Raw genomic sequence first — 19,930 nt, forward strand, 5'->3', positions numbered from 1 at the left:
TTAAATGAAATGTCTACTGTCTTCTCAGGGAAAAATAAGCATGAACTATATCACATTGTCACTATGTTAAATGGTTGGCTTGATTTCTTCAAAGCTCAAATGTAAATGCAACCAATGTTGCAAACATATGGCCAACTATGATTTAACCATTTTCTATTTGAATATATTTATATTCATAATATGTAAATTTTTGGTTTCTATGAGGACACCAGCTTATAAATCATATGTTTTTTGAAAATGTAAAAATGCAGAAAGTTTTCTGTGATGGCTAGGTTTGGGGGTAGGGTTAGTGTAAGGGGATACAGTTTGCACAGTATAAAAATCATTATGTCTATAGAAAGTCCCCATAAAACATGAAAAAAAAACAGTGTGTGTGTATGTGTGAGTGTGTACCGTGATATTTTTTTTCAGGATTATTTGATAAATAGAAAGTTCAAAAGAACAGCATTGATTTGAAATAGTTATCTTTTGCAACATTATAAAATGTCTTTACTGTCACTTTTGATCAATTTAATGCATTTTTGCTTAAAGTGTTAGTTCACCCAAAAATGAAAAATCACCCTCATGTGAACCCTCACCCTCACCCAGAACGGTAGGAAAGACATCATTAAAGTAATCCATGTGACTTCAGTGGTGTAACCTCAATTTTATGAAGCGACTTGAGTGCTTTGTTTGCACAAAAAACATAAAAAAAAAAAATTTGACCTGCGACCCAATAGGGGGAGCAACACGACGCAGGAGTGTTGTGTTGACTCGAACGCTGACGAAGTTCCGTGAATGTACTTTGGATAATATTATTTTGTAAATAACGCACTCGCTTCGCTTCTTAAAAAAAAAAATAGTCAAATGGATTACTTTAATGATGTCTTTCCTACCGTTCTGGACCTAGAATGTGGTAGTTATGTAACTCCCAATGGAGGGACAGAAAGCTCTCAGATTTCACCTAAATATCTTCATTTGTGTTCCGAAGATGAACAAAGGTCACACGGGTGTGGAACGACATGAGGGTGAGTAATTAATGACAGAATTTTCATTTTTGGGTGAACCAACTCTTTAATGCTTAAGAAAAGCATTAATTTCTTTTGAAAAAAAAAAAAAAAAAAAAAAAACTTTGGAAAGGTAGTTTACCACGTAAGTTTCACTAACATTAAAAAACATGGCAGCACTGCTCAAACTGACTGGTTTATTGTGTGGCGTTACGATCTAGTACAGCAACACAGACTTTCCCACAACATCCAAATGGAATATTCTCAATATCCTTTTGATTTCTACAAGATGTGGAGCTCAGCTGACACTAATACTACACTGTCAGGATAAACTGTCCATGCCAAACAAGGTTAGCATTCATAGAACACCATGGAAACATGAGGCTATGCGAGAAGTTGTCCTTGAATATTGAAATGTAAAAAGAAAAATTCTTGAAAGTGTCCTTGTACACATCGTTTCCCACACACATTGTATTAAATAAAAAACGGTCACATAAAAAAGGGTCAGAAAATTCAAATTCACAGAGCTCTGCAATATTTTCTATATAACTCGTTTCATCAGGAAAATTGCTATCTGAGAAGGGATCTGAGCTTTTCAAAATGCTAGTTTTCGAATGGAAAACAGGCCAAGGCCCCAAGGACACTCCCCTTGAGGATATCTGCTCCGCTCAATCCCTTAAGCCTCAATCCTTTTATTTTCTTCTTATTTTCAGAGTATACAAGGGAGAAATTCAGACTCACGGCAGTGATAAAGTCAAAAGCGCTGAATCAATTTGAGGACTTCAATGTTCAGAACATTAGATACAGACCTGAAATGAAATTTCTGTTCCATTCAATGTGCTTTAAAAAAGTTGTGGGACACTTAAGTAAATCCAAAGTTCACGCGCACAGTTCACACAGTTCAAACTGTTAGCAAAGTAACTTCTCTTAGCAATTCCAACAGATCTGATCTAGCATTTCCACACATAGAATAATAAAACGGCCTGTATTTACCGTGTCCGTAAGTTTGTTGGACTGGGTTGCCCATCGTAGACTGAAAGGATGTCAAAGTCCTCCTCTAAGGCAAAGCCTTGAAATACCAACTGTATCCGGTTGTGTTCCTGTGCCACAATCACCCATGTGCAGTTGGCGTAGTTAGGATATCCATACGGGTATCCGGGGCTTTCTATTGTCCCATTTGGACTGTGTAGTGTGTGACTGCAGTTTTGAGCTGTGAAAAGGAGAAAAAGAGAAGAACACATTATAACAAGTGAAAATATATAAGACAAGGCTTTAAAGACCCCCTGTGGTGAAAAGCTAATTTTTATGTTGTTTATTTGTCTACTTTGTGTTTTTAATATGCTTTAAGACAAACCATGAGCAAATTATCAGTCAGCACCATTGCAGAGTAACTTACTTTCTCCATAAGACTGCAGTGTACCAAAGGCAGCCCGCGGTTTGAAACCGTCCCTGTTTACTACCATCACAAACATGTAACCAATACTTGCTGGGCTCTGTGTAACATTAGTAGGGCTGGACGGTATATCGAGTTTGTACGATTCCTACGATATATTTTTTTTATAAAGGATGAGGCAATACCGTTTATATCATACAGTATTATGACACAGAGTTAGCTGCAGTGAAAGTGCATAACCCAAATTGTCCTTAACATGAGGCATGCTTTATATTAAGGGTTCCAAATAGTTAAAACGAAGGCCTTCGCGGCTTGCCCGTCAGATGCTCTGACAGATACATAACGTTACTGCTGACAGACAGGCTAATTGCGTTGCATTTAAGATGTGGTGTTTTCCTCAGTGCATAACTTACATTTCACAGGCATATTCTCCATCTGTAAATGTTAGAAAGACATGCAAATATTTCCATTTTGCTATCAGGAGTGGACGAGCCATTAAGCAAGTGAGTCTCCGCGCCTCAAAGACTTTAGTGAACGAGCGCCGCCGCGCGCATGCGCGCCAAAGAGACGGAGCGCAAAATAATAGGTGTGCCATAATTCTGACTAAAATATAGCTACATTTGGCTAAAATATTTGTTGCTGTGCATTAAATGTACTATATGTGCAATTTTAAAACTACAAATAAGTGTATTTTTATGATAGCAGTAACTGTAAAGTGACTAATGGGGTAAAGGCTAATAGTCTAAGCTCAGATGAGTTTATGTGTGTTCTTACAAATGAACATTTTGTCTGTGCTTTTGTTTTTATTTAGTTTAATTTTTAATTGAATGATTCTAACTTCTGCTTTAAAACACTTTTTAAAGTAATTTTGCACATAAAGCATGTCTAATCATCTAGAGTCTAGACGGTTACATTTACTTGCCTTTTTGTTTCCATAGCCTTCAATATGAACATTGTTTGTTGGACAACACTGAACCGGATGTGAAATAACATTTTGTTAAATAAATAGGCTACAGATTTTTTTATCCAAATAGAAAAGGTAGAAAATATTGATATATATAGTCAACCGAATAATGCCATTCAGACAAAAAAAATAAGATTTTTTTGGCCATATAACCCAGGTCTACACATTAGCAACACATTATTATCTATTTGATAACTTAGTCAAGCCAAAGGCTAATCATATTATGTGTCCAACGGTGTAGAGCGATACATAAAACACCTTTAAATATTCTGATTTACAAAGATGAGTTTTAAGGGATGTAATTATTGACAGCAAGGGGGACTTTAAGGTACCACTGCATTCAAATGACAAATCCATTATAAAACTGTCAAACCCTGCATGCTGTTATCAGTCTAAAAGATCCTAAAAATGTAATTTTATATTTTGGAACAAAAAATGTGAACAGGAAAAATGTCAACATTTATTCCTTATCAGTAAGTTGGTGTAGGACATTTGCCAACTATTCTTTTTGTAATTTACAACCTTCTGACATGATGAATATGTTCATTTTCCAGTTTGTTCTGTGCTTTTAAAGGATTAATTTACATTAATTCATGTGTTGTTTGATCTGACAGGTCATTTAATCATTGGCTAGTACAATAAAATGCTTCCATATTAAACTCCTTATAATGTCCATCTAATTATGTAAGTGTGTACTCAAGGTGCATATAAATGAGACCAGCTAAAATGACTGTAATATTTATCTGTTTTTATGTAAAGTCCTAGAGCAATAATATTCAATTTTATGAGCCAATTAAATTAGCATTTGGTCTAGAACATGAATACAGTTAGCTGCCCTTGCTATTGCCACAGCTTTATCAGTGGTCAATAAGAAGTTTCCACAGCAACTCTAGGAAAGGGGAAAGAGAAGGAATGATACCACCCTTGGTTATTAATTAGACTAATTTTAATAACTCCATATCGCCTGCAGCTCAGACTGCACTCCTCAGCATTAATTGCATTTCTCTTTTGCATACTTGTCAGCGACATCTTATAAAATATTGCACTCAATCTGAAATTTTAATAACTGTGTGTGGCTCCATCCATCAGTGAAAATCCTGGCCTAAATGACTAGTTCTGGACAGGTCCGTAGCCCCACTTTTAATTAATTGTCATTTCTTGCTTTAATAATCGTTAATGTTCTTAGATTTTCCTTCTCACTTTTTTTTATATTTTTAATTCCATTCACTCCAGGAAACTTGCATATCTGCAACAGTCACACAGAACCCGATGGCATGGCCCAACTACTCCCTGCAGTTTATCTTTTTAATGGGAGTCTTAAAGGGTTAGTTCACCCAAAAATGAAAATTCTGTCAGTAATTACTCACCCTCATGTTGTTCCAACCGCGTAAGACCTTCGTTCATCTTCGGAACATAAATTAAGATATTTTTGATGAAATCTGAGTGCTGGATCACTTGTCCATAGGCTGCTAGGTGACCGAAACTTGCTGGCCCAGAAAAGTTATTAAAGAGATCGTTACTATTTATCAGTGGTCACTATTCATTTCCTTCTCTCTGGGCCTCGTAGTGTTTTTGCGCAGCGCGTCTGTGTTACACGTCAACCCGCATCACACACATGACCAGCGTCGGCCAATAGTGAGCCTACGTGGTGACGTACAACACAGACGCGCTGCGCAAAAACACTACGTGAACCAACTAGAGGCCCAGAGAGAAGGAAATGAATAGTGGAATAAAGTCGTTATTTTTGTTTGTTTTTGCGCACAAAAAGTATTTTCGTCGCTTGATATACTTAAGATTGAGCCACTGTAGTCACTTGGACTATATTAACGATCTCTTTAATAACTTTTCTGGGCCAGCAAGTTTCGGTCACCTAGCAGCCTATGGAGAAGTGATCCAGCACTCAGATTTCATCAAAAATATCTTAATTTGTGTTCCGAAGATGAACGAAGGTCTTACGCGGTTGGAACAACATGAGGGTGAGTAATTACTGACAGAATTTTCATTTTTGGGTGAACTAACCCTTTAAATCAACGTTCAAAAGACAATGTGGCCAGTGTGATTTTGCAACATTATTTAACTCACGATCTTAGTATAAAACTGGTATAGTACGTTAAATGTAAGTTTGAAAGAATTGCATGCGATTAATAAAAAAAAAAAAAAAGAACAAAAAAGAAAGACAAATAAAGAATTTAGTCAGACAAACATGTTTACACTAAAAATAAAGGAGTTGATACCTGTGGCTAATTTCATTATCTGCCAAATGACTACCGAGGCATCCCTCTGTGAGTCCCAAGATAATTTATGAACTAAAAATAAATACATAAATAAAAGGCAATAATAATAATAATTAGACAAACTTGCTTGCAAAAAAAAAAAATATATATATTTTTGGGTGGATTTTTGCACAGGAAGTGAGAAGTTGCATATGACTGTGATTCAACCCTCTGTAAGATCTAAGCTTTACTCTTTCCTCGCCATTGTCATTTACTTTTCCGGCAATCCATGTTTTCACTGTTATACGGTAGGGGGCGCTGTCACAGATCTTCTGAAATAGTACAGCATCTCCGGGTTCAAAAACAAGCAAAGAAAAAGGTTTGCGTAAAGGCCCCGATATACTTAAACCAAAATCAAAGAACGAACTGGTGTGACGTCATTTCAAACAAAATCAGGTCAAAACGAAGTTCATTTTGTGTTCCTTTCAGGAGTTCGGAACAACTTGCCAAAGCTGCCTGGTAAACACCTTCGAACTACCATTGATTAATAGGCAGTAAGTAGGTGTGCTCTTAGGCTCCGCCTTCTTTGACATGAACATATTCCCTGGTTCATTTGTTCTGTTCAGTCCCTCGAGGTTGGATGTCTGCGAGTAAAAACATGAATACACTGGAGAGCTGCTTTATAGTAGAAAATGTAGTTGTAATTCTAGCTGAAAGACACATGCCACTGTTTTCATGTTTAATACTGTAAAGCTGCTTTTTAAACAATCTATTGTATAAAGTGGTAGGCCTACATAAATAAACGTGATGTGACTTGACTGGAATGCCGAATTGCACAGCTCGTGCAATCATCCACATTGCCAGGATCAGATGCTTTCTGAACTACTGTTTTCTCATTGACGTCATTTATGTTGTGTTTTTAATTTGTTGTTGAAAGGTAACAGTATTGCTAACAGTATACAGCTGCTCACAAATTTCAAACTTCTTTTTACCCCAAAGTGAAAGAACGAAAAAAAATAACTTGGCAGTGAGTACATCAGGGCCTTTTATCAGAAGAATCGGATAGGTGTTGTTTACATGCAAATGAGCTAATGTGATAAAACAAAACAAAAAAAAAAACACTTTAACACACACACACACACACACACCACAACAACCACACTCAAACCAAACCAGAAGCTAAACCAATGTGAACGTATACCTAATCCTACAGTTTATCCATTTATTTGATTCTTAAATGGATCAGAATTTATGTGGGTTTAGGTGATTAAAGCAGCATTAGGAATGCATAATTAGAGGACATCTGTTATCACCAAAGCCCATATTCCATGAAAACAAACCCAACACACCCGCTAACAAATGAGAACCCAGCATGTCCACATATAGCACATGTTTGTCTAACATATCAGAGTGGAGATTACACTGAGATTACGCTTAATGAAAAATCAAGCTCGATCAGCATGTCACATATGCACAAATATTCAAAACATTTACCGAAAGCATAAACTCATATAAAGCTCCTAATGCAAAGATCCTATATGTTCAACATGGAATATAATCATGTAAGAAAAAACATTTAATACATTTAAAAATACATTTTCTTATTCAGTTTGCATAAACTTTGAAGGATTTTGTAGGATAACTTCCGAGCACAACTGGGATTTGGATTTCTTAAGGCAGAAAGCTTCGCCTGCCAGCACAGAATTTTAATAATTAAGTGAAAATGTATCTGAGGAAGGAAAAACCTGAGGTGCTTTTTTTAAACTAAGAATTTCTCAAACAACTGGAAAACAGTTGAGTGGTATTCAGATAATCCGCTCTTGGCCAGTGGCCACATTCAGTGCGGTTTTCCAAATGATAATGGAACAGACTGTTTAGGATTTGGAGGATGTCTCTCTTTGAGTTTAAAAGGCATGGTGTCTGTGCTAAAAGCACTCTTGACACAAATTATTTAGGCTAGAAAGTGTCACAAAATAAGATGCTAAGCAAAGAAAGCTGGGATTCATTTGGGAGCTGTGGCTCTTTAAGATTCATTTCAAGCCTGTTTGCTTGACTCATATTCTAACCATACTAGATTAGCATAAAACTTGAAACTGTGTACTTATTTTGAGAAGAGGCAGGAAACGATCCATAATTTTTGCTCTCAATCCAACGGAAATGTTCGTGTGAGGTTGTGCCAGCATGAACCATTGTGAAAAACACTTGACCTCTGGATACAGACTGGCTCTGTGGGGCTTTACGGTCTTCTGTGAAGCACAAGAATGTCATTTCACCACTGAGAGGAATGCTGGCAAAAATGAAGAGATTCATTCAGTCTAAAACATCAAGAATCTTTGTCCAGCAGAGAACAAGAACAAAACGTGGACACATTCAACATTGCTGTTCATCCTAAATGAACTAGGCCTACTGCTCCAGAGGGACAGATGCGTGAGATTCTTCCATAATTAACCTTCTAATAAGCAATGCATGGTTTTGTACACAAAAGCAGTGTTTTCTCTCTGCATCTACTGTGAGGACAAAGAAAATACGTTGTCTAATTAACATAGAACATCCTGATCAATATAGGTCCACGATTCTTTCATTAAAAACCTTTAACACAGAAGAAAAGTCCATAGTTTAATGTTTCATGTGAAATGGCACTGAAAGGGGTCGCAAACACAATATAGACTCAGACACAGAGCATGGGGCTGATAGTCTTGACAACCACCGCTGTCAACATAAACCATCACATTATTTTTTGTGTCAAACAAAGAGACGCAACAACACGATTGCGCAGCTATGTGATTCAGTTTTTTCTAAAACAGTTCAATAAACATAAACTGATATTAAAAAAACGTAAATTTCAGACAAAATACTGCCAGATACTTTGTGTGTTTTTCTCCGCCAATGGACATAGATCCAAAAAAAAAAGGTAAGCATTTTGTTTCCATCAAATGCACCACAGGTTTTGATTGTGAATGAATCAGCGTTTGTGAGATACTCGGTTTAATGAACGATTCAATTACTCACTCGTTTTGTTTCTAACTGAGACAGCATTATTGAATAAATCGTTAGAGTGAATGATTCAATGGCTCATTCATAAAAGCATGCATTCTGTAGCTAAATGAATCAGCGTTTTTGGACAGATCAGTTGAGTGAATTATTCACTTGCTCACTCACACAAAGACAGCAATTTGATTTGTTCTGGAATGAATCAGTGGATCAGTGATGAATCAGTGATTTATAAAGAGCTCACTTGTCACCACCTACTGGCGTAACTATGTAACCTGCAGTAAGAGTTACTACAATTGGTAGCCTATTGGGTAAAAGCTAGTTTTCATGCAGCCTAATAATCATTTAATCTTTCAGGTGATTGTTCAAAAGTAATCAAAAGCCTTCAAGTACTTTAAAAATGTTTTATCAGGTAGCCTATATTGTGAATGAATTGTATTTTTTTTTTAATATATATATATATAAACAGTATGTTCACATATACACATAGATAATGCAATTACTGGTCTGACTGGAAATCAAAACTATAAGAAAAGGATGAGTATTGGATGAAGGGTGGGAAAGAATTGTGAGCATTCAGCTCTGCATTCATAACACAATGTCTCCAGTCCAGAACAAAGCCATATGCTCAGCTGGTGAATGTGGAAGTATCATTGATCACAGTACAACTTAAGGTGCTTTCTACGAAAATAAGGTTAACGTTGATGGATACATTTTTGAAATAATGACTTTGTTTTATACAAGGCATGGCATCCTAAGAAAATATTTGATCATATTTAGATAAAAAAAAAATTTGTTGGGAAACATATAACGTATTATATATTATATATATACACGTTTACGCTTATAAACGTAGTATAGGATTTCTTTTTTCACAAATACAGCTCCTTTGTCACATTTTAAGTGAACTGAAGGAAGTTCAATTATTATTCAATTGAATTTATCGAGCTGAAAGGAAAAAGGAAATATTATGTAACCTCTTAATGAAGGGTAACCCCCACTCTCTCAGCAGCAGATAATTTCTTTCCTTGAGCCTACATTTACAAATGCATTATGAAAGTAACAAGTAAATGCAAGTGACCTGCAGTGCTGCATAAATCTCCAAGAGGCAAAAAAGCTCCATAGTACTTTATTCACAAATGCTTCATTGATTCTTCAATAGAGTCCCACACAGTCACAACATCATGTGTCTGTGTGGTCATTTCGCCAAATATTCTGGATGAGGCACACATTTAAACTCTTGTTCTATACTAGGGCTCTTTGCATCCGTTTAGTGTTTTCCCAGAATATTGGTGGAGTGAGGTGAAAATGAAGAGAGAGCTTTGACCTTGTTTAGCACGACTGCAGAGACCACCTCCAGAGTCAACCAATGTTTGTTTTGCCTCCTCTGTTGTTTTGCTGCTACGGGGCTGCAGCGCCTCGGCATGACACTTTGATAAATTGATCGCTGCCGTGCCGTACTACGGCAGGACAGCAATCCTTCAGAGTGCCCGCAATCAGAGATCTTAGGAGGGAAGGGGAGTGGGTGAAAGCAAGAGGAGGGGGAATTCTGTGAACAGCTGGACTGTACTTAGTTCACCTCTTTAACTAGAAGTCAACACACAATCACTCTTCCACCATCGCTGTTCCAAACCCTATAAGTGGCCTCCAAAGCAGCATTTTAAGGCACAATGTCTGTTCCAATCCCATCCAATGTAGTGGAAAAAGCAAGAGAAATGTAGATAAATATTCTTAAAGGTGCATTGTGTAATTTTTAGCGGCATCTAGTGGTGAGGTTGCGAATTGCAACCGACAGAAGTTACGGTGAACGTCAGGAAAAGATGTCGTCGTCTGAGACAGCAGAGAGTAGCCAGTTAAAGAGGCTACATGCAACTTTTTCCCCAAAATAAACGTAACAATAGCCTTTTTATTTGACCATTTATGACTCAAACATCTCCTGATGAGCATACTGACACCTTGTCAGCTCACAGTGGGTGCACCTATAAGCCTGTATCCTATTTTTCCTATTTTCTGTCGGGTCGGATTTTTCGCGCGCTGTCTGCGGATGTGACGTCAAGCGCGTTCATGTTAAACGTTTCAGATCACTCTGCCACCACCGCTAGTCAGCAAACAAACTTAGTTTCTCAAACAATATATGTATTTGACTTTTCTTACCTCTGTAAACATAATGTTGACTTCTTTGCAGCGGATGACTTGTGAAGTGTGCACGTACGAGAGCGAGCAGAAAGGAAGAGCAGTTCCGTTTTTTGGCCACAGGTGTCAGTCGCGAGTTTAAATTTCAGAAAATCGCATGTAGCCTCTTTAAGCAATGAGGTTTCTTTACAAAGATAAATGAAGAAATTAAGTTTACTTAATTATTCAGTAAAACGATATGTTATTGCAAATATTATTGTTACTTGTTCATCATTGTGTCAGTGTTTTATTCACTGACTTTAGCTAGCTTCTTTGCACGAAGAACAACATAGTGACGAAACGCGTTTGTCCCTTTAAGGCTACTGTAGAAACATGTCGGCGCATTTCAATGTAAGGGGACCCGCGGTGTATGTAGATAGAAATGGCTCATTCTAAGGAAATAAAAATAAAACGGTTTATTAAGTAAGGTCTTTATTCGAAAACATAGTTATGTATATGATATTGAATTTCTGTCAACAAATCCTCCTAAATATTACACAATGCACCTTTAAATATTCTTGTTGTAGATTTAAAATCAAATTACATATAAAGTACAAATACAATAAATTAATAAATAATACAATTATTTAAATTAATTAAACACTGACTATTTCACCCAAAATGTCTCTGTACGGTGTATTGGAGTGCCACATTGTTTCTCTTGCGTCTTCTATATTGAAATAAATTGCACAAAAAGTGTGCTGTGTGTGAGGAATGCTATTATGCGATTCCATTCCAGTTTGGATGACTAGGCAGTATGCAGGAGGCAGCAAGGTTTTGGAACAGAACTCATGACATTCATTGTAAGATAACACCAGTCTGTGTCATTGGCAGAAAATGTTGGTTTCTTTGAACTAAATTATTCCATAAAGCTTTTGATATGTGTGTGAATACATATGACATCAGCATTCACTGCCAAAGCACAGCTTTGGAACATACCTTGGAATCAGTCTTTGAATGACATTGTTTGGCAAAAACATAACATTCATAATAGAAAATTACATTTCTATGCCTGTACTGCACTAAAGCAGTACAGACTAAACATGCAGTTCTTCATTTGCCCTCTCTTTTACCATCTTCCTGCTTCCTTTTCCATAGCTTCTAGCAGACCAGACTGATGTGGACTGGATTGGAATTTTAGATCTTTACCATAGATGGTTAGACAGACAGATATCATTTTACTACTTCTCTATCTATTATCTGGTAAATGTCATTAGATCTTTATAAGGGACAAGTTAATACAATGTAAAAATGTTAACTTAAATTCTTCATGTACACTTAATATTTTTTTTAAATATATTAATCACTTGTCAAGGGAATCAGAAGGTTACCAAGCAACTTTGGTGCGGAGATTAATATTCATGAGAAAAGCTTTAACCATAGACATTATTCATAAATCCTGGATTTGTCCTGGATTTCAGTTGTTTTTATGGTTAATTGAGTGAGTGTTAAAAATGCATCCGAGTAAGAAAGCATAACACAACTCATGAAGTTGGATGGTTCCAGCATTTTGTATTAAATCATAAACGGTTTTGAATAAGAAATGGTTCTGCTTTAATGGTTCAAACTAATAATGCGCTTTTATAAAGAAATTAAGTGATTTAGATTCAATGGAATTATGTGTATTAAAAGGAAGAGCACAGTAAATAGCATATGTCCTGCTTACGGCATGATTACTGCTTGTTAGCACGTGCTTTGAAACATGTTGTACATTGTGAAATAGGTTGGTAATAATTTCATCAGTCCACCTGTCTTCCTGCACCTGTCAAATTTATATATAGAGATGTGGAATGTACATTAGCAAACACATCCAGGTGAAACCTCCCACTTCTGACAGAGTTAAAGTTGAGGCTAATGCTACGCAAGTCATAGCAGATAATCTTTACAATCTCTGGAAATGCATTCCCTTTAGCTTTGCTGCCATAGCTCTGCTGTAAATTGGGCACCTAAGAGACAAATGGGTCTGACTCACCAGTTTTCATAAGCACTTCAAATCGATCATATTTCCTTTTTTCAAGGACCAGTGGAAAATGCCATTAGGGCCTGAGTTCAGTTACACCATACCAACAAGGCAGATGTGAATGGGGATTTCAAATATGCCAGCACAAGAGGAAAAACAACATTCTTAGTCCCACAAATCTCTCTATGTACAACCAGCTGCCTTCTAATGTGTCAAAGCATTGGCTCCAGGCTCCATCATATCTGCATTAACCGAAGAATGCCCGCTATTACAAAGGAAATCGGCAACCTCAGCTTTCCTGGGTAAATCCATATATTACGCTAATGTTTGCACAATGTGATTGCGGAGACCATTAATAGAAAGGTAAATGCTGTGGAAAGAGGAGAAAATTGTCTCTACTTTAGTGAGAGAGCTTCACTATTGTTTTCAGTGGGTCAACACAGTCGGGGTCCATCTGACAGTCAACACAGCTTTAATCAGTGTGACACTTTCAGGTGTGTGAATTATTTGTTTCTTTGATGTGTCCAATACCGCACAATTATCAGTACAAGCACACGGCTTGCTTGTTGATCTGAGGAGATGTTTCATATAAATTAGCCTATATGCATTTGGTAGAACAGTCAAAGGACACATTTGATCAATTTATGCATTTCACAGGAATCAAACTCATGAACTTGATGCTATAAGTGCCATGCTCTATGTTTGAGCTTTTGCCATCAAAACAGTGTGTGGAAGTTTCATGAATATTTAATGAGGTAAACTCTGATGCAGTTTATGACTGGCTGTGTTGCTAAACAACTCACAATTTTATTCTAGCGCCGTCTTGTGGCACCTTTGGCACTGCAGTCCAATTTTCAGTGTCCTAACCAGACATGATACGATAAGATTTCAGTGACGAGCGATTGTCCACAGACCAGACGCAACAACTATGAGACGCGACAAAATCAATCAAAAATAACAGCCAACCAGAAGAGCGTGTGGGCGCTCTCTCACGCGCACTGCACTCGCAACGAAATGGAGAAGTAGGCTACACAATAAATTCATAAATATTACACCATTTTAACATTGTTAAAAATACATAGGGCTACTCCGTGACTGAAACAAACTTTGTCATTGAATACACTTCTTTGTTCACTGAGTTCACAGTTTGAACATCCTGGCAGATTATTATAAATCTCTGATTAACATGGTGGAAATCGTGTGAAGCGGCGTCGTATTGTGTCTGGTTGATAGTGGCTTTAGTGGGTTTAAAGAGGAATTTAGAGTTAAATATAAATTAAGCTCAATCTCAGCACGTTTGGCATAATGTTGATTACCTCTTGATTACACTACCTGTAGATTTTCTTCAATATAAGCAAAAAAATATGGGTTACAGCGAGTCACAATGGAAGTGAATTGGGCCAAACTGTAAATGTTAACACACTCAAAAGTATATGCATAACCCCCCCACCCCCATTTTTTTATTTAAAAAATAAGTTTTATCCAACTTACCACTTTGTAGCCATGACAGCATACATCATAAAATGACCATAAAAAGGACGAAAACAACTTGATGGTTCAAATATAGTACAGACGTTTTAACAGCGGAATGAATGCAAGTGATTTACTTCCAATTACCCCATTTACTTCCACTGAAAGTGCCTCACTGCAACCTTGTTTTTGTTGTGTTTTTTGCAAAGAAAAGAAAGAACGAGTCAAAATTATTTTGAACTTGTATTGAACCAGGAGTATTGCTTTAAAAAGACTCAGAGTCGAGCACAATGTGAAAAGGCTGTTGGAAAGTTCATCACAGTAACAAAACAAAAAACACACTTGATTGCAATAGTCGCTTCTATAAAAGTCTTTTATCATCATGGGCATCAGCTCAAACACCTCCGTATTAGGTTCACATTAAATATTCATTCACAGTGTCTATAGCGACTTCTAAGATATGCTGTTGTGTTTGCGTGAGGCGAATGTTTTAATTCAGCCTGGAGCACAAAATGATGTCGACCAGCATGTTAAAGTGACTTAGATATTCATTACATTATGAATATTACAGGTTAGTGTTTTGTTTCTTTGCCATGAGCAAAGAATGCTTGAAAATGGACCGGATGGCCTCAATAGCTCAGCGTTTCAAAGAGATGCTCCTGACTGAGCAGAGAGCTCACACAAGCAGTGCAGTTCAGGCAGAATTTAGTGCACTTTCAGCCCCATTACGGAGCCACAATGGCCCAGTGTTCAGATCTAACATGGGTCTTCAATGAAACTGGATTCAGTCGGCTCCAGTTAATCTCTCTGCCTCCTCCTTCTAGCACACAGGCAACGATTGAGGGCCAAACCACTGAGGAATTACTGAATTACTCATGCTGTTTCTTTTTCAGGGCTTAAAACTGCATAGCTAAGCATTTCATTTCTTCTCTCCGTGATTGAAGTTGTGTCTGCAAACAAGTTTGTTTAGATTCTCTTTAAATAAGCCTACAGTTCCTTTAGTCTGTGTCTGAATGAGGGGGTAAACAAGGAATGAATGTGGCCCTGTTTGTTTATTGTGCACTCAGCCCGAGGCAGTATGAAGGTGTCCCCATGCCAACGGCCAACACACAATTGAGACAGAGGATGGACTTTTAATGAAGAACTCTCTGTCGCCCCCATTCTGATAAATCCGCCCACCTCTCTTCAAGGCCGTAATTAATGGGCTGAAAGGTTGAGATGATTCCAGGGGACCGCAGGTCCAGAGGGGCCCGAAAAAACAACAACAGGATTGATGGAGGAGGATAAAGTATAATGAATTTGATGTATTTTATGTCAAACAAACAAATAGGTATAGTAAATAAATAAATAAATAAATGTTCGACTTTGTGAGAGAACAATTTCATATTTGATAAATATTTAATGAAGGTGTGATCAGAAAATGACATGAACTGGGATTGATTGGAGAGATGCTAGGGGTCCAGAAAATTCATGCATTTTATATAAATAATAATAATAAATAACATGTGTTGTTTTTGTTGTTGCTGTTGTATTTTTATTATCTACAATGGGATAGAAAATTGCACAGTGAAGAATGATTCATATCTATTGATCAGTGTAGTTAATTTGATTCATTGTAATACTTTCTTACAGTACATCTCTACAGCGTGATGCTACTTAACATCAAGCTTTGTTTGCCATTTATGTGTCACTGGATCGATGCTGTTTTAGTAATAGAATAATTGAAGTACTAAAATGATCATCTACAGAATGCTATTGATTATCTCATACGGGAGAGGGTAATGACTCATGCTTATAGTTTAATCATTTGTTCCAATTGTCCCTTGAACTCAAATTGGCTTAGAGTGAATTTGCACTCCAACTGTAAGTCAGCATGACATCACTTCCTGAATGTATAAACAGTCTGTCATCAATGAAAATTCTGACAGCATTTACTGTGCCATTCAGTCTTGTGTTGTTCCAAACTTGTATGACTTTTTCTTCTTCTGTGGAACACAAAAGAAGATATTTTGAATAATATTGGTTACCAAACAGTTTTTCGGTTCCCATTGACTTCTATTGTATTCCACACAATGGGAACCGAAACTTCATTCTTCAAAATATCTTATTTCACGTTTGGCAGGAATGTAAGAAAGTCATACAAGTTTGGAACAACATAAGGGTGAGTAAATGATGATTTTCTTTTTTGGGAGGGATCGTCAAGCTGGCTTAACAGAGGCTGCGTCTGAAATCTCATACTCTCTAGGTACTCATTTTGAATAAGTAATTACTCCAAGACTGCTAAAAAAGTATGTTCTATGAATTTGTATAGTATGAATGTAATCTGGACGTACTACGCCATGTTGTCATTATCATGTGACCTACTAGCGTCAGTTAAGTCGCTTCACTGCCATTCATAAATCCTCCAATTTTAGAGATAGGATAGTAAAATGTCCATTGTATGCATACTTCAGAATCTCGACAGAAGAAGTAGGTCAACAGGGTACTTACTCTTTTAGGAGTACTTTGAATTCAGACATACTTCTTTTGTCACATACTGTTTTTCACCTACTATATAGTAGGGAAGTACGCGATTTCGGATGTAGCCAGAGTGAATACGCACTCCTAAGTCAGCATGACATCACTTCCTGAGTGTATACTCAGTCCATATACCTTTAAAGGGATAGCCACCAATCATTTACTCACCCTCATGTTAGTCCAAAACTGTCCTTTTTCGGAACACAAAAGAAAATATTTTGAAGAATGTTGGTAACCAAACAGTTTTGGTTCCCATCGACTTCCATTGTATTTTTTTTGTAGCATATGGAAGTCAATGGGAACCAACATTCTTCAAAATATCTTCTTTTACGTTTGACAGAAGAAAGAAAATCTGGAACAACATTGAAGGTGAGTAAAAGATGATATTAATTTTTGGGTGAATATCCCCTTTATGAAATGTTTCTGCTACTTACTTTTTGACCTGCTACACTGAATTGTTAACATAAAACTTTTGGGGAATTGGCAAATGAGAAGTTAAATGAGAGAGAGAAAAAAAAGAAGAAGAACCAAACATTGATAAACCATAAAAAGTATACAGTACCAACAGGTCAGAGTCTTTACAGTCTGCCATGGCACCCCAATAAAGCCTCAAATTATTGCCTATTCCAGTGTATCCCGGAGTTTTCCTCCCAGACATGGAACAAGTGCCGGCTGACAGGCGTGTTTGCAGTGACAGCACCGCCGCACTGACACGGATTAGAGCGGATAACAGGCTGCGGGAGCCGGCGCACTGCGACCTGACGGCTGTCCGCCTGACTCAGGTCTGTGTGTCTCTAAACCCCCATGCCTATACCTCACTCTTGTTCTCTGTCCTGTGCTAATTCCCCGCTCTTTATCTCTCTGTGTTATCTTTTGGCATCAGTCCACTTAACTCGCTACTTGGTTGTGTGTGTTAAAAGACAGGGTGAATATTACATTCTATATGAGGAGAAAAGCTGGAGGTAGTCTGCAGTAACTAATGGCACCCCTCGGTGGAGCTCTGCCAAATAAAATCAAATTGCAGTCCTTTGACTGTGATGTTTCGTGCCAAAGAGGGACGGGGAATGGAAGCGCATAAAAGCCAGTGTAATGGAGAGAAAGAAAGGGAGAAGAGAAGAGAAACAAAGCAGTTTCGGGTGGAGGAGACGTAAATGAATTAACTGTGTAATCTAATCACAGCAGATAAAAGATAAGAAAAGACTATATCAAAGTTCTGAAGAGAACCTGGAAGTGACGGGTAGCGAGGCAAAAGAAATCTCCATTGTCAATCTACAACAGATAGAGGCCGCTGGATGACAGGTAGAGACCTACACATTTATATTTGCTCAATGAAAACTAAGCCATCAATTCTATCATAATTTTGGCTCAGAAAACCAACACTGTTACAAGGTTAGAACGTTTAAACAAAAATCCATTGTAAAATATTCTGTGCAGAATGCATGAACTTTGAATATTTGGGGCTATATTTCTCATATGCTACTGTTTAAAAGTTTAGGGTCAGTAAGATGTTTAATGTTTTTGAAATAGGTTTTCTATGCTCATCAAGACTTCATTTATTTGGTCACAATAACAGTGACATATTATCACAATTTAATATAATTTTTTTCCATTCAAATATATTTTAAAAATATTATTTATTCCTGTTATAATTAAATATTATAATTTTCAGCATCATTACTCCAGTCTTCAAGTTCAAGTTGAGTGTCACATCACTTCAGTGTCACATGATCCTTCATAAATCATTCTAATATGCTGATTTGGTGCTCAAGAAACATTTCTTAGCATTATCAATGTTGAAAACAGGATTTTTTCATTGATTTTACGGTAAATTCAAAACAGCCGCATTTATTTGAAATATAAATATTTTATAACATTTTAAACCCCTTCAGTCATTTTTGATCAATTAAATGTGTCCGTGCTAATTTCTTTTAAAACAAACTAACACACAAAAAAAGTACTGACCCCAAACTTTTGAACAGTAGAATATTTTTGTGCTCTTTCAGCCACCATCACTCAGAAAATCCAACAAAAACTTTACAATAATGGGTCCATTTGTCTCAATATGCTCCAAATCATGTTTGACCTTGAGTCACACTTTGCCCAAAAAACCCAATGTACTCCAAAGTACACTAATGAAAAAGACATCTGACAGCTGAAGACTACAAAAAACGTTCACATACAAAAATCACTTCATGCCTGTTGTGCTGCAATGGCTTCAGCTGCAAATGTCAGATACATATTGACTAGTCTTTTAACCCAGGTCTTATGTGTACCATGATGGAAGCCAACTGAAAACCTCTTGAGTCGTAATAATTGTCATATTTGCATTTCTATATCTATGTAAATGTATCTGAGAGGCATATGTGTGCATTTCAAAATCTTCAAACTCAAAGAGAGATGGAAATGCAAAGAATAGCTACAAAGAAAATAAAGTCATCCATTTTTGCTCTATTTTCATACTTCACGTATACTTTTTATATAAATATTTTATGTCAATGTTCTTCAGTCTGAGCATCATCAAAAGCATTTATATGTCCAGTGAACCCTGTGTAAGCCTTTCAAATGACAAATAAACAACTTGACCTGTCCTCTAACTTAAAGGGATAGTTCACCCAAAAATGTAAATTCTGTCATCAATTACTCACCCACATGTTGTTCTAGGCATGAATGACTTTCTTCTGTGAAAGAAGATATTTTGAAAATTTTGGACCCCATTGACTTTTATTATATTTTCATTTCTGTTCTGCAGAAGCTGGAAAATTATAGAGGTTTGGAACGACATTTTTTTTTTTTTGTGGTGATTTTCCTTTTATTGTGACGGGACAGTAGAGAGATGACAGGAAACGAGGTGGGAGAGAGACAGGGGATGGGATCGGGAAAGGTCCATGAGCTGGGACTCGAACTCGTGCCACCCGAGCGCAAAGACGCTACATGTCGGCGCACTGACCACGAGGCCATTGGCGCCAACTCAGGGTGAGTAAATTACATAAAAATCAAGTCACACACTCATCTTAGTCACTTTATTTTCATGTGCTAAATAAGTATCTGATGTCAAACACAGTGCATTCAAAGGAGGGAAACTTTTGGTGTACTAGTGATGCAGCTGTATAAACAAATCCACTCACTCCTTGCCAAAGGCATCCTTCAGCCATTTGGGAGTTGCATGCAAACAACAGACCTGTTTAGTAGTCTTTGCCTTTAAAGTCTAAGCAAACAGACTGACAGATGTTAATTTTTTTTGTTTTGTTTTTGGAAAAAGTTATT

At 37.0% G+C, this 19,930-nt stretch overlaps 1 protein-coding gene across 1 annotated transcript in view; it reads right to left on the reverse strand.

Annotated features, from left to right (window-relative positions):
* The window catches only part of csmd2 (CUB and Sushi multiple domains 2), a 313,713-nt gene that overhangs the window by 290,470 nt on the left and 3,313 nt on the right, over positions 1-19,930 (reverse strand). Inside the window, exon 2 of the mRNA XM_084130492.1 lies at positions 1,980-2,196. Within this exon, the coding sequence (XP_083986618.1) occupies positions 1,980-2,196 (217 nt within the window). The remainder of the gene's footprint in view (positions 1-1,979; positions 2,197-19,930) is intronic.

Source organism: Abramis brama (genome assembly GCF_963993115.1).
Source record: "Abramis brama genome assembly, chromosome: 12".
NCBI classification, from domain to species: domain Eukaryota; kingdom Metazoa; phylum Chordata; class Actinopteri; order Cypriniformes; family Leuciscidae; genus Abramis; species Abramis brama.